The 15,118-nt window shown below is 50.4% G+C and overlaps 1 protein-coding gene across 2 annotated transcripts in view; it reads left to right on the top strand.

Moving 5' to 3' along the window:
- The window catches only part of TRPM7 (transient receptor potential cation channel subfamily M member 7), a 2,599,208-nt gene that overhangs the window by 553,112 nt on the left and 2,030,978 nt on the right, over positions 1-15,118 (top strand). For both annotated transcript variants that reach the window (XM_069624956.1, XM_069624955.1), the window contains exon 5: positions 14,475-14,688. In XM_069624956.1, coding sequence (XP_069481057.1) covers positions 14,475-14,688 — 214 coding nt within the window. The remainder of the gene's footprint in view (positions 1-14,474; positions 14,689-15,118) is intronic.

The following is a 15,118-nucleotide window of genomic DNA, read 5'->3' on the forward strand; positions in this document are numbered from 1 at the left end:
TCTTAGAGAGGTTTTGAAGCAGCGGCTGATGGTAAAGACACTGCTGCTTGGGCATGCTTTGCACCTCTCCCCTGTCTTTGTCCTCTTTGTTCGGCCTGTCCTCTCGCTCTTTCAACTGAGGAATGGAATCTAAAGGACTTACCCCTCCAAGATGATCCGCTGGGGTGAAATGGCTGCGACTGCCTGATGGCTGCACTTCTCCAGCATGGGGTCTGGCATGGATTCACATGCTCATGAATATTCCCCGTCGTCAGGCCGGGAATCCTCGGTATAGAAAAAAAATCAATATCAGTTTCGTTTCTGATCTGTCTTTCTCAGTAGTAACCAATCACTGGTCTCTGGGTCATACTGCCCCAGCATATGACTGCCCTCTCCCTAAGCCCCGCCCCTGGCAGCCATCCTCAGATTTTTACCGCACATTCAAGTGTTGGGAGTCCTCGTGCTTAGCTCTCGAGCTTTTGCTGTGTTTTTGCGCTTTTTTCAGGAGATTTTCTCATTTTTTCAGTTAAATAGAGCCTCAAGCTCCACCGTTTCTACTTCTGATCAACGGGGATCCGTTTCGGAGTTTCTACGCCCCTCAAGGGTGAAGATCTCGTCGAGTTATGCTTTTGGAGGATTCCAGAAGTTCCGAGGCCTACCCCGGACATGGCCCAGGAGAAAGGGAGCTCGACGCCCGGGAAGCTGTTCAGGACCTGCCCTGGATGCCAGCTTCAGAACGTTTTCAAGGAGGACGAGCATTCGTTATGCCTCTACTGTCTCCATGAGGACAAGACGCACAAGGAAAAGGACTGCGCGTTTTGTGGGAACATTTCGGGGCGGACCATGAAGGATCGCCACCTCCGTCTCGCCAACTGGCTGGAAAGTAAGAGCCCGCCAGGCGAGAAGAAGAAAAAGAAGTCCGAGCGGTCTTCTAAGTCCTGTGAGGGTGCTCCGGCGACCCAACAAAAGGCTAAGCACCGCGAGTCCGCGGGCACGTCGAACGGTCGGGCTCCTTTGCTGCCAGGCAGGGCACATCCTCCCCGCGCCATCGACCACGAGCCAATGCTCTGGCTCGGGTAAGAGGAAGTCCGAGAACCCGGCGAGGTCCGAGAACCCCCCCAAGGTGAAGGCCCCAGGCGTACAGAAGGTGACGTTGGCCTTAATTCACCCTGCTAAGACCTCGATTGAGGATGTCGCTGCGGCCCTGGCTCAGCCTGTGGAGGCTACACCAGTGGAGGCGCCCTCAGGTACCAGAGTCTCCCTGCCACTGCGGAGGGAGTAGTCTTTCAGGCCCATCGAGTAGGCTTCAGGCCCCACGAAGTCCTCGTTGGAAAGGGTGGGGGAGGGGTTGGTGGCCGTCGTGGATACGGACACAACCTCTGAAGAGGAGCTCATCCAAGTCGTGGAGGAGGCCCAGCCCATCGGGAGGGATCCCGACGAGGGCGACGACGAGGGCGACGGTGTTAGGGAGAATTCTCTGTTTAGGCTGAATTTCCTAACCTAGTGAGTCCCCTAGCAGCTTTGCTGGATTTTTGGGGTTTATTTTTTTCTCCTGCCAAGAGTGAGACTCTCTTACCCTCGCTCTTGGGCATGATTTGAGTGTGTTTCTTTGACTCTAGATGTGTTTAATGGGCTATGGGGTCTTTTACTCCATAGGGCTTCATGTGTTTTGTGATGTGTGTTACACAGCACCCTCAGTGCAGTAACACAGTCATAGTGACTCCCCAGTATAGACTCCATACCCTGGGACTGACTACTGTCTCCCAGGGCATGTAAAGTCACCATTGACTTTACTAGTCTTGAATTCTGAGCAGAACCAGTACAAACATCATATTGTGGACGCACTGGCTGGAGCAATTCAGTTGCCCCGGGGTCTTTTAGTCGAGGGGGCACGTCTCCGTCCCCCCTGATCGAGTTTTGGCTGGTGGCAGTGGATACTACTTTTTATATTCAACCGCGAATATTTCTCTATGGGATTTTCCCATTGTTCGAGGCTACTATCTTTAATTATTTAATTACGATAGCCTCAAACATACCGCCGGTTTATTTAATTAATATTAATTCTCCGGTTGGTATTTTTTGCCAAAACTCGGTTCTAAAATGGCGTTTGTGTTCTCTTCTGTGACTCCAACCCAAGGCGAGCCTTTTGTTCCACTTTTTGGTGGGCTTCTCCACAGAAGCCCTCCAAAGTGGTGCCACTCTGTCTGGGGTACTTAGGAGGGGTGGAGGGGGATTTAGGCACCCTGGACTGAGTTGCCTAGGCAACTCAAGTCGCACTCCTTCCTGATTGGCCCAAGTGGTGAGCCGGCCGGCTCACCACTTAGCATGTTTGAGTGACAGCTAGGCTGAGTGAATGGGGGTTTTCTGCAGAAAAGCAGGGCTTTGGGGACTGGAACTTCAGAAGTCGCCACAGGACCTAAGAATCTGACGAGGGAGAAGCTGAGCCGACCTGCCACGACGACACCACCGGTGGAGCTCTGCTGGACAGTCTCACCACTTTTCCCAACGACAGAGGAGATCTCCCTCCGGAGAGTCTTCTTCCTTTGACTGGTGGGGATAACCAGTTTCACCGTCTTTTCGCCTTCCCGATGTATCTCGTGGCAGTCTTGCCTGTGCCAAGCACCCCGGCAACCGGGATACCAGGTGTATTAATTCACGACCGCGAATTAAATGGTATTACCTTTAATCAGAAAACTCTGCGGCTGGTTTCTTCCCTGGCAGTGCAACGACCTTCATCTTTCCTCCACGTCGAGATCTTCTCTTCCCCTGGACGGCGACGAGATTTGCACCCACTGCCAGGAACAACTGCCACCGCTGGAGGATCCTTCCCGCTTAAGGTACCGTGTCCCGCCTGGCTTCCCTTGCCACCGACTGTACGGGGTAGATTTAGCCCCCGGCTTTCGAACCTGGGTTAGCCTGGGACACCCTGGCTAAACTTTTCTGAGCCTCTCTAAACTCTTTTCGAACTCCCTGCAAGACTTTCTAAGCCTAGTGTAACTGTGTGATCTTGGGCGCATTTGTGCTCTGCTCTCTCTAAGAGTGGGCCTAGCCTATGGACTTTGGCTCACAAGTGACTTTTGCTCTTCTGCCTTGTTAATAGTGTTCCTAAATCTTAGAATGGTGTACCTTTCATTATTCTGTCTTTTCCCCTCCCTTTTTCATAAACTTATTGGAGTGCCATCTATAGTTAAGCGCTCTCCTCTGTATGGAAATAAGTGGTGTTAACTAAGACTTATCTGATAAGGAATAAGGGTTGTATATATTATAATAGTAACTGTGTTTAGAATATTTTACAATAAGAGTGCTGGAGTGTTTCAACAGTGTGTTTTTAAATAAATAATTATATACTTTGATACCAAAGCTCTGGTCAGTGTTTGTTTGTATTATCGTATCTGAGTGCCTATTGTGTATACTTTGCATACTGCCTAACTCTTCTTGAGAGAAGTCTGACTGCTCAGCCACAGCTACCAGGTAAATCTGGGTGATACAGACTGCTACCAAGTGGGTTTACTGCTAACACCTGTAGTCCTAAATCTTTTGCAGTGTTCCCTAAGGGAACTGCACAGGTTTCTGCCTAACAGACGGTGACGCAGACGAGGCTCCTCAAGAGCCCTCGCTCCCGTCGTTTCCGGCGCCGCAGGACACCTCGGCGGCCATTTTGTCAGCCATCCAGTCCTTATGCTCAGAGATAAGGACTAGGTTGCCCCTTGCCCCGATGGAGGTACCTGAGCCAGACCCGACGGGGGAACCGGAGCCAGGACCTTCGGAGAGCCTACCACTTAAGAGGAGGAGGACGCATCCTAGGCCTCCTCTCCCGCCTCTGCGGCCTTCTCTGCCTTCCCCCCGGTCCACTACCCAGGGGGATGATATAGGCATGGACACGACTACGACGGGTACGGATGACGACGGAGGCGACGAAGGGACGTGTCCCCCGTCACCCCCTGCCCGGTCGTCCCCTTCCGACGAGATTGGATCCTTCAATGCTATGATTTCCAGGGCATCTGAGTTCTTCCAGCTCTGCCCCGAAGAAAAGAAGAAGGGTTCCTTTACCAACGGCGCGAGGCTAAAAGGAAGACGGTCCTCGCCATACCGCTTCTTGATGACATCTGGGATGAGGGGCTCGCCCTCCTCAAGAATCCTGCCACGGCTCCTGGAAGAGGGACCGGTACGAGAAGAAGTACCGGGTCTCCGACGCTGCCCCCTTGTGCCTTAGGGCGCAACCTACCCCGGACTCGGTCGTTTCGGCGGCGGCCAAGAAGAAAGCGGGGGGGGCATCGGCCTCGACTTCAACCTCCCCTCCGGACGGCGAGGGTAGGAAGCTGGATGCGATGGGACGACGGGTCATCTCATCTGCAGCGACGACCATTAAGGCAGCCAACGCCCTGGCCATCGTAGCCCGCTACGACAGGGAGTTGTGGTTCAAGATCGCCCCTCTGTTGGACTTCCTTCCGGACGCCAAGAGGGCTGAGGCCCTGGAAATCTTGCAGGAAGGTGAGATTGCCTCGGATCACGCCATTACGGTGGCTACGGACATCGCCGACACCGGTTTCCATCAGTTGGGCAACAGCGTTTACCTGAGACGACGAGGATGGCTCAAGGCGACGGATTTCCGCCAGGACGTTCAGACCAAGGTTTTGGACATGCCTTTCAATGGGAACAACCTTTTTGGCAAGGCGGTTGATCAATCCCTTCAGGCGATCAAGACAGACACGGAGACGGCCCGTGCACTGGGTGTGCTCCAACAGCGACGGCCGTCCTTTCGGAGCTCCGGAGGCAGACAGGGTGCCTCCAAGGGAGCCGGCAGCAGCTCCTCTACGTACCGTCAAGCGGCAAGGTCTTCGTCACAGGAGGCCTACAGGGGACGCGGCAAGTCAGGTGGATCCCGCCGTCGTCGCCAAGGTGGTCAAGGAGGCAAAGCGGCCTCCAAGCAAGATTGAACCGACCGTCGGGTCGGGCCCCCGCCGAAGCACCCCGGTGGGAGGCTGGCTGACAAAGTTCGTCAGCGTGTGGGAGTTCCATCTCCACCGACCGTTGGGTGCTGGACGCCCTGGCCCTGGGGCACGCCCTCAAGTTCCAGAAGAGGTGCCCCCGCATTCCTCCCATGGCCAGGAAGGAAAATCACGTCGCTCAACTGCCGTTGGAAGTAAAGGCGATGCTCAGGAAAGGTGCCATCGAGCTCGTCCCGAAGAGGCTTCGGGGCTCCGGAGTTTACTCAAGATACTTCCTCGTAAAGAAGAAGACAGGAGGATGGCGTCCCATCCTGGACCTGCGACGACTAAACAAATACATCAAGGCACAGAAGTTTCGGATGGTCACCCTCCAGCATGTGCTGGGACAGCTGGAGGAGGGCGATTTCCTGTCGTCGTTGGACTTGGAGGATGCTTACTACCACATCCCTATTCTAAAGAGACACCGAAAGTTCCTCAGGTTCGTGGTCAAAGGGCGGCACTACCAGTTCAAGGCCCTCCCGTTCGGATTGAAATCGGCGCCCAGGGTGTTCACCAAGTGCCTAGCACCGCTGGCGGCGCGGCTGCGCCTGCAGGGGATCCACGTCTACCCCTACCTGGACGACTGGCTCATACGGGAAAGGACAAGGGAGCTCGCCGTGGAACACACTGCGAAGACCGTCCAGCTGCTCACCGACCTGGCGTTCTCCATCAACTTTCCAAAATCCCACCCTGTCCCGTCGCAAGTCGCCCTGTTTCTGGGAGCACAGCTCGACACAGTGGCGCGGCGGGCCTCACCGTCGGAGAAAAGGATAAGGACCATCCTAGGAAAGGTGCAACGTCTGCTGGCCACGGACGTGGCCAGAGTGAGGTCTATCAAATCCCTCCTCGGAATGATGTCCTCCTGCATTTTATCTGGTGCGCCACTGCAGACTTCGGATGCGGCCCTTGCAAGAATTCCTCGACGCCCACTGGATCCAGACGACGGGCAGCTTCGAGGACAGGATCCCGCTCGACGAAGCGTTCCGTCAGGCGATACGATTGTGGGGTGTCTGCTCTCATCTGACTGCGGGAACCGGTTTCCTAGCCCCGGCCCACCAGCTGACGGTGACGATGGATGCCTCCCTGGAAGGTTGGGGAGCGCACACCGGGGGTCTCCACGCGAGAGGCCTTTGGCTCCCGGAGGAGAAGACTCACCACATCAACATCTTGGAGCTCCATGCAGTGTTCTGGGCCATCAGGTCCTTCCTTCCGTCCCTCAAGGGCAAGGTGGTGAGGATCTTCACCGACAACACCACCACGATGTTTTACATTCGGAAGCAGGGCGGAACCAGATCCCCTGCCCTATCCAAGGAAGCCCAGGATCTGTGGCATTGGGCCGTCGCCCAAGGGATGTTTCTGGTACCCTTTCATCTGGCGGGGATAAAAAACACCATCTCCGACTCACTCAGCAGAGAGCTGCGCTCGTGCCACGAGTGGGAACTGCGCCAGGATCAAGTGGACCGACTCTTCTGACGATGGGGCAAACCCCAGATCGATCTCTTCGCGACGGCGGCGAACTCCAGTGTCGCAGGTTCGCCAGCAGGTTTCCCCCAACCGAGGAGCATGGATGATGCTTTCTCGTTCCCCTGTGACGGCCTGTTCCTTTATGCATTCCCGCCGTTGCCATTGCTACTCCGGCTCGTCAACCAGCTCAAGAGGTCCTGGTGCAGGATGATCCTCGTCGCACCAGCGTGGCCGAGGGAGATCCAGTTCCCGGACCTTCTGGACTTGTCAGCGTCCACACCAGTCAAGCTGCCGACAGACGCGGATCTTCTCTCCAGAGAAGGAGGCGCCATTCTTCATCACGAACCAGAGTCGCTGAACTTGCAGGCCTGGCTCCTGCAGCACTAGAGTTTGGAGGATACGACATCCCGGCCGACTGCAGAGAGGTTCTCGCGAAGGCCAGGGCATCCTCAACTCTCAAGTGCTACGGACACAAATGGAAGAGGTTCTCCCTCTGGTGCCGTGCACAGAAGATTAACCCTCTGCGGATTACGGCCCCTCAAGTATTGCCGTACCTAATGTCTTTGGCCAAGGCTGGCCTATCTCACGCTTCCATCAAGGTACATCTGGCTGCCGTCTCACGTTACACCAGAACTACAGGACGGGCGTCCTTGTGGTCTCATTGACTGGTGAAGGAATTTATGAAAGGACTGTTCCGATCATTCCCGCCGGTGAAGGCCCTTGCCCCGGGGTGGGAGCTCAACGTGGTGCTGACTAGGCTCATGGGGGCCCCATTCGAGCCTATGCATTCAGTGCCGTTGAAGTTTCTGTCGTGGAAGACAGCATTCCTCGTGGCCATCACCTCTGCACGACGAGTGGGAGAGATCCAGGCCCTGTCTTGCAAGCCTCCATACTTGACTTTTCACGACACGAGGGTGGTGCAGAGGAAGCACCCCTCCTTCATGCCCAAGGTGCCGTCGGACTTCCACCTCAACGACCCCTTAGTGTTGTCAGTTTTCTTCCCGTCGCCTTCGTCGCCGGCTGAGAGGACTCTGGATGTAGCTAGAGCGCTGAAGTTCTATGTGGACCGCACAAAGAGTTTTCAGAAGACATCACATCTGTTTGTGAACTTTGGACCTGTGAATCAAGGGAAGGCTCTCTCGAAGACTTCCATTTCCAGATGGCTCTCCGACTGCATCATGCACTGTCACCGGTTGGCAAACCGACCGTTGCCAGGCCGTCCGAGGGCCCATTTGACCAGAGCGATCGCTGCTACCACGGCGTTCCTGTCTGGTGTGCCCCTGCTCAACATCTGCAGGGCTGCTACGTGGAGGTCGAAGCACACCTTCACGAGATTCTACTGTGTCGACCGGGATTCCAGGGAGGAGTCCAGAGTCGGCCAGGCAGTGCTGCGCAACCTGTTCGCCTAAGGTGAGCCTGATGAGGAGGTAAGAGTTGCTTAATGTTGAGTTGTTGTATTGCTTGATATTGAGCCCTTTGCCACCTCCCGTGGTTGTGCATGTGTATACTGCTATGTATTCTTATATTCATGAGCATGTGAATCCATGCCAGACCCCATGCTGAGAAGGAACTTACCTGTAACTGTTGTTCTCCAGCATGGGTCTGGCATGGATTCACATGCGAACCCTCCCGCCTACCCCTCTGCGGCTCTTCACTTGGTCATATTGCCAATTCACGTGCTACCAAATCTGAGGATGGCTGCCAGGGGCGGGGCTTAGGGAGAGGGCAGTCATTGGCTGGGGCAGTATGACCCATAGACCAGTGATTGGTTACTACTGAGAAAGACAGACAGAAACAAAACTGATACTGATTTTTTTCTATACTGAGGATTCCCGGCCTGACGACGGGGAATATTCATGAGCATGTGAATCCATGCCAGACCCATGCTGGAGAATAACAGTTACAGTTAAGTAACTTGTTCCTTAGGGACTTTGCTGCCGCTTTTGAGGTCTGCAGTTTGTCAAGGCTTTCGTCAGCCTTATTACCAAATAAATGATAGCCGTCAAAGGGCATGTTGAGTAGTCTAGATTGTACATCAGTTGCAAATCCTGACTTCCTCGGCCACAGCAACCTGCGTATAACAGCGCTTGCCACCATTGGGCTCTGCTGATACTGTCAGCAGAGCTTAGACCTGACTCAAGAGACTCACACATGGCCTCTTTTCCATCTCTTATCAGGTTCATGAAGCAGTCTCTTTCTTCCCCTTCTGGGCTGTGATCAGCCGCCATAGCTATACAGTCCCACATGGTGAAAGTGAATTGTGCTAGTGCACATGTGCCCTTAGCAGACTTTAATGCCATGCTTCCAGCCCAAAAGACTATATTTACCCATGAATCAAAACGTGTTATCTCTATCTAGAGGCATAGTTTGGTACACGGCTTGCTTAGAGGCAGACGTAGCTGTTTGGACCACTAAACTTTCCAGTGTCGGGTGTTTTGACAGATTACTGTGGGTCGCTACTAGATGGCCTGTATTTTTTGGTGAGGTATCTCCTGTGGTGGGCCTGTGAGGACAGCATCCTGAAGGAAGAACCTTTATGGCAACCAAGGTCAAAGATAACAGTAGTTACGGACGCCTCACTCAAGGGGTGGGGAGCCCACACCAACGATCTGACAGTCAGCGGTCGTTGGTCTCTATCGGAGTCCAAACTACATATCAACTTTTTGGAGCTAAGGGCAATCTGACTAGCACTGAAGGCCTTTATGCCCTCTGTACAGGGAAAGAATGTCCTTATAATGACGGACAATACAGTGGCCAGGTACTACCTCAACAAGAGAGGCACTACCACTGTGCAGAGAGGCAATGCAGCTCTGGTTCTGGCCTTTTCAAGAACTAATCTCCATGTCAGCGGTTCACCTAGCCAGAGATGAGAACATGGCGGTGAATGCTTTGAGCAGGAGGAGCACAGTCTCCCACGAGTGGGAACTAGCTCAGGAAGTCCTTCAAGAGGTCTTCACCCTTTGGGGGTAACCCCTTAAGTCAATCTGTTCACGACCATTGTCAACCGGAAGCGCAAACTGTACTGCTCCAGGGAATTTCCCCCAAGAGGAGCTCTAGGAGACGTGTTCGTAGTGGACTGGGAGTTTCCACCCCTGTATGCGTTTGAGAAAGTTTGGGAAACCCATGGTCTTAATTGTTCGGGATTTGGCCAAGAGGACGTGGTACCCGGATCTTCTGAACATGTCCATCTGCCCTCCCAATATGTCTTCTACAAAGAGAGGACCTTCTCTCGTGAGAGGAGGGCCTCGTTCTCCGTCCAGAGGTCAAGGCACTCAACCTTCACACATGGTTTCTGAGAGGTTGAGATACAAGGATTGGGACCTTTCAGATGACGTAATCGAGATTTTGCTTTCGACCAGAAGGCCAGCAACAAAATCCTTATACCGCTGCTGTTGAAACAAGTTCTGCAGCTAGTGTAGGGAAAACGATGTGGACCCTTTTCAATGCAATACATCTACAGAGTTATATTTTTTGCTGCATTTAGCTAATCTGGGGCTCCAGATTGGAACAATTAAGGGTTATCTGGCTGTGCTTTCCATATTCAAGTGCACCTCGGAGGAGGCATCATATTTCCAAATACCCTTAATTACTCTGTTTCTTAAAGGTTTCACAAATGTGTTTCCAAATCCCACCTTGGGACCTTAATTTGGTCTTAAAGTGTTTTTGACGTGTGCTCCTTTTGAGACACTCCATTCCTGTCCATTAAGGTTGCTAACTTTCAAAACTATTTTGTTAGTTGCGATAACATCAGCCCACAGGCCTTATCCTGTAAACCTCTGTTTACCATTTTTTATAAGGGTACGGTTGTCCTAACGGCCAAACCCTCTTTTCTTCCCAAAATTGTATCAGATTACCATTTAACACAGAAAATTGTGCTTTTAGTCTTCTACCCACCACCTCATCCTGGCAGAGGAACGTTTTCTTAGACTTGATTCAAGGAGAGCTCTAAGCTGTTATGTTTGAAGAATGGCAAAGGTACGCCAACACAGCAAACTTTTCATTGGATATACAGGACACAAACTAGGTCTGTCAATTACCAAACAAACCCCATCCAGATGGATACTACTGGCTATTTCAAAGTGCTACAGGTTAGCTGAAAAAGATCCCCCAGTGGGTTTAAGGGCTCATGCCACTAGGGGCATGGCAACCTCCTCTGCCCTTCAGAGGGGAGTTCCGATAAAGGACATCTGCAAGGCAGCTATGTAGTCTACTATACCCACGTTTACAAAACATTGTTTAGGTACTTCTAACGATGAGGGAAGATTTGGGAAGGCAGTTCTATGCTCCATTCTTGACCGACAATAACACTCAAATTCTTGCACCCTCCTCCAAAAGACCCTTATAACTGCTTTGGGAGTCTATCATAAGATGAGGAATACGTGAGAGGACACAATCCATTCATAGAACAGGCTACTCACCCGTGGTAACGTTCTTTCAATTGGACGTTTCTCCCACATATTCTTCACTGACCCTTCCAACCTACCGCACTATAGAATTTCAGGCATTAGATTTTGCAGTTTTAAAGTCTGATAAATTAAAGGCACTTAATAATGTCGGTAATTCTGCATATGGTTGGGGCAAAACAGAACTGAAGCCAACGGGCACTGCGAATGGTGTATATATACTCAACAATGACGTCAACTGAGATCGAAGCCCTCGAGGGACATCGGGTCGAATGTGTCGACGCACAGTTCCCTCTGCTGCGAATAAACATTTTCTGAAGCAGCTAAAACTGGAAATTAAGTTATTGTAAGATGAGGAATAAGTGTTAGGGACATCAAATCGAAGAACATTACCACAGGTAAGTAACTTGTTCATCTCAGTGAGGAAAGTTCCTTGCCTAGAAACTAAAACTAATGGTGCTCATCAAAAGAAAGCAGTCCTTAGTTCAAAATCCTATCCAACTAATCTGGTCCTACCACTTTGGGAAAACTTAATTAAAAATAGAGGCTGGAGCAATTGCTTCGAACTTCAGCTTCTCCCTGGTACAATCACTTGGGTGGCTTGTCGTTCGTTTTAAAATTCGTCAATATGATAAAACAGTTCACAACTTTCTTGCAAACTTTGTTGGTCGTAAGAAAATATCCTCTGTATAGTTCCCTCTTTATCAGGAAAATTAGGGGTTTTCTCAGAACCTCTCCAGGTTCCCTTTTAACACAGTTCTGTTTATTACAGGTTTGTGCTCTTGGACTCCCTGAAGTCCTAAGGCCTTCTGCCAGACTTGCTGTCCCTTAATCAGCGTAATTCACGTAGGGCACTTGCCCACTCAGGTTTTCTCAGGCTCCTGTAACCTTGTCGGCTTTCTCAGCCTTGGTGCAAATTGTTTGTATCTTCTTCACTCTGACTCGCATAGGGCGATTGCCTGTTTGGGTTCCTTAGGGTCCTGTAATTTTGTCGGCTTTCCCTGCTTGGATTCAAAATGTTCATAGCTATTTCAATCTGATTCACGTAGGACGCTTGCCGGTTTGGGTTTCTCAGGTTCCCTTAACCTCGTCGGACTTCCCAGCCTTGATTCAAAGTGTTCTTACCTCTCTGCGGTATTCGCTCTGTGGGAGCATTTGCTTCCCTATTGCTGCTTGTCTCTGCAGCTAATGCCCTTCTGGTGTAGAGCTCCGTCTGATGATCTGATCGAGGCAGTGGTTACCGGGCTCTTAGGCCCACCACGTCTTCCTTGTGGCCGTGACTCTAGAGGAAACTGGTTCTTTTCTGTCTCACCCCCCCACCCCTGCACCCCGACTGTCCTCTCGGTCAGACAGGATGACAGCCTGCTAGCGTCCAGCTTGCATTTGGCTCGCTCCCCACACTACCGCATGCGCCGTGGTGCAGCGTGGCTCTGCCCGTCCAGGACATCCTGTGTCCATTCAGTTTCTCGAGGGTTTATGTACGTCATCATAAACAAAAAGGGTGTGTCCTTCTTTGACTGTGGTGCTCAGATGAAATCCAACATTACCTGAAGCCAAGGAGAGAGCAAGAATGTCACAGGTTGGATCCAAACGTGGAGTAAAAACTGTTTTTCAAAGTTCCATGTGGGCAGACTGTGTATCCCGGACTGGGAGATCCTTCTTGGACTGGGAGTCCTTGTCAACAAGAGCAGAGTCCGTTCCAGTGAAATCCTACTTGCCCAGACCACTTGGGAGAGTCTTGGGAGCGGGTTAATCTCCCTAGACTCACAGGCACAGTGGGGGCTACCCTCTGGGTAGAAGGAACAAATTGTCCAGATTTGTCACATCACTTTGAGGAACACACTTGTATATTTTAGTGCATGGAAAACTGGCTGCTGAAAGCCAAGTAATCAAGGATAATCTCCCTTCATCTCAACAAAAAAAATGTGCATGTTTCTAAATAAACTAGGTTTCCACTTCATTACGTTTTGTCTACCGTGTGGAGCAGGATCTGCTACATCCATGAGCTCTACATACCTGGGGTGGGTAATGTGACGGTCACCGTCCTGAGATTTTTTTTTTGGTGGGTAGCCATGGGCATGGGTGCCTCCTCCCACTAAGTGGTGATGGGCCAGGCAGATGAGGGGTGCCTGGGGTATCCCCTGGATTACCATACTATGACAATGTCTGTTTGCAGGGGCTTATCACAGTAAATCAGAATATGCCCCTGTCTTTCAGGGAAACCTCCTGTGTGGATAGACCCTTTGAGCCATGAATACCCTTGTATTGCAGTGAGATCAAAAACATGTTACAGCAAACCAATCCCCCAAGAGCAGCTGTGAAGACAATCTTAGCTTATGCTTCAAAGTGTCAGGTCTGCTGCGACACCACGGATCAGCATGTTCTTATTCCGAAGGGTAAATGTCTTTAAAGGCAAGACCAGTAGTCTTAATGCCGAGCATCACAACCAAACTACATGCAAGAGCCATCAAGCCCTGTGAAGCCTCCCATGTTTTGGAACCACATATGAACAGTGCCGGCATGAGTGCAGGCCCACTCCGGGATTTGCAGGAAAGTCTTCCAAGAATGCTACCAGCCTGTATCAGTTTATTCTGTTGCTAGATACAAAGCCAATAATGTGGTCACAATTGGCAGTGAGGACTTTTTGGTCCACATTTTGGGGAATTCTTAAGAATCAAGATTATCATATTCATGTGCATACTGTATAAATATGTACTCCGGGGCCTTTCTAATGTGGCTCCTTCAATGCACTCTACTGCATTGGGGCCCATTTCACCTTAAATGGCCCCAGTTATCTCCTCTATGTTCACATAGGCACTATACCTGTCCAACCATTTAGTTAGCAGTTCAAAATATTTCACATAAGTCTCCTAAAAGTGTATGATTTCAAGCAAGGTGTGCCTTCACAGGAGCTCTGGGTAAAGGTGTCCTCAGGTTTCAAAGTGCTTTGCATTAGCGTTTTGCAGCATTTTCAAAGTGCCTTACAGGTGCAATTGTGACTGGAAAATTGTTGCTGTGACTGATGGTGATTGGTGGGAAAATGAATGCCTATTTCTGTGATCATAGATCACCAGTCTGGAGCATAAGATCCTTATGGTCATCCACTTCAATACCGAACTTGGAAAAGGAAGTCTGTATAACTAGCATTTAAGAGGATCCTTGTTTTCAATTGTGCACATCCATAAATATTCATTTATATTCACACTATTCATAAAGTTAATGATTTTAAAGCTTGATTGGTGTTAGGTGTTTACTGATTGACCTAATGTTTAACTGTGTGTCTTCGTGTGTACCTTGCAGTTCCTTTTAGTAAGCGTTTTTGTAATATGGTAGGTAGAGGCACAAACTCGTTATAAACTGATGATCCTTTTAACAGATAGTGACTGTCTCAATTATCCTGTAGCCCACCACAAATCTGAACTAGAGGGTGTACCCCCTCGCCTGATTATGCCACAGTTGATTGCCGTATGTTTAATGCACTTCCTTTGTCAGGAGCTCTTAATCAAGGTTGGGGGTGTTTTCATCCTCCATGATTTTACGTTGTTATACTTGAGATAATTTGAGCTGCTCCTGTAAAGTGCACCTTCAATTATGTTTCAAATATCTAGTTTGTTTAATGTAATTTGTTTTTCTGTCCTAGTATGTGCGGCTGTCCCATGACTCTAAGCCTGAAGCCATCCTGCAGCTAATGCTGAAGGAATGGCAGATGGAGCTGCCCAAACTCGTTATCTCCGTTCATGGTGGCATGCAGAAGTTTGAGCTTCACCCGCGCATTAAGCAGTTGATTGGCAAAGGTCTTATCAAAGCCGCAGTGACAACAGGCGCCTGGATAATAACTGGTGGTGTCAATACAGGTACAGTTAACTGTGCATGGTTTCATCTGTTGCTTACAGTTTTTAATCTGTAAAGGACACCAAACGGTGATGCTTTTCATAAGCACTGTCCTGTAGTCAAACATGTTACGTTTAAGTGGTTGTTGTTTCAACTCCTGTCTGACTTCAGCTGCACTGAACAATATTTATGGTAATTAAGTTCAGACCATCCTTCACCAACCAGTTATTTAATATTCGTAGAAACATCCCAGAAACCACTTTTGATTACTGTGAGACAGGCAGGGTATCAAGAGATGACGCAAACAACTAAAATGTAGTTTGAAAACCTTTATTTTACTGGTCAGGATGGTTTAACCCTATCTTGCCCTAGCTCTAAGGTGGGACTATTCCCTACCAGAAAGTAAACTGAGGGAAGTCTAAGTCTGTCAGTCCAAAACACAATGCTGTCTGT

Source organism: Ambystoma mexicanum, chromosome 11 (assembly GCF_040938575.1).
Source record: "Ambystoma mexicanum isolate Mex_15411 chromosome 11, UKY_AmexF1_1, whole genome shotgun sequence".
NCBI lineage: Eukaryota > Metazoa > Chordata > Amphibia > Caudata > Ambystomatidae > Ambystoma > Ambystoma mexicanum.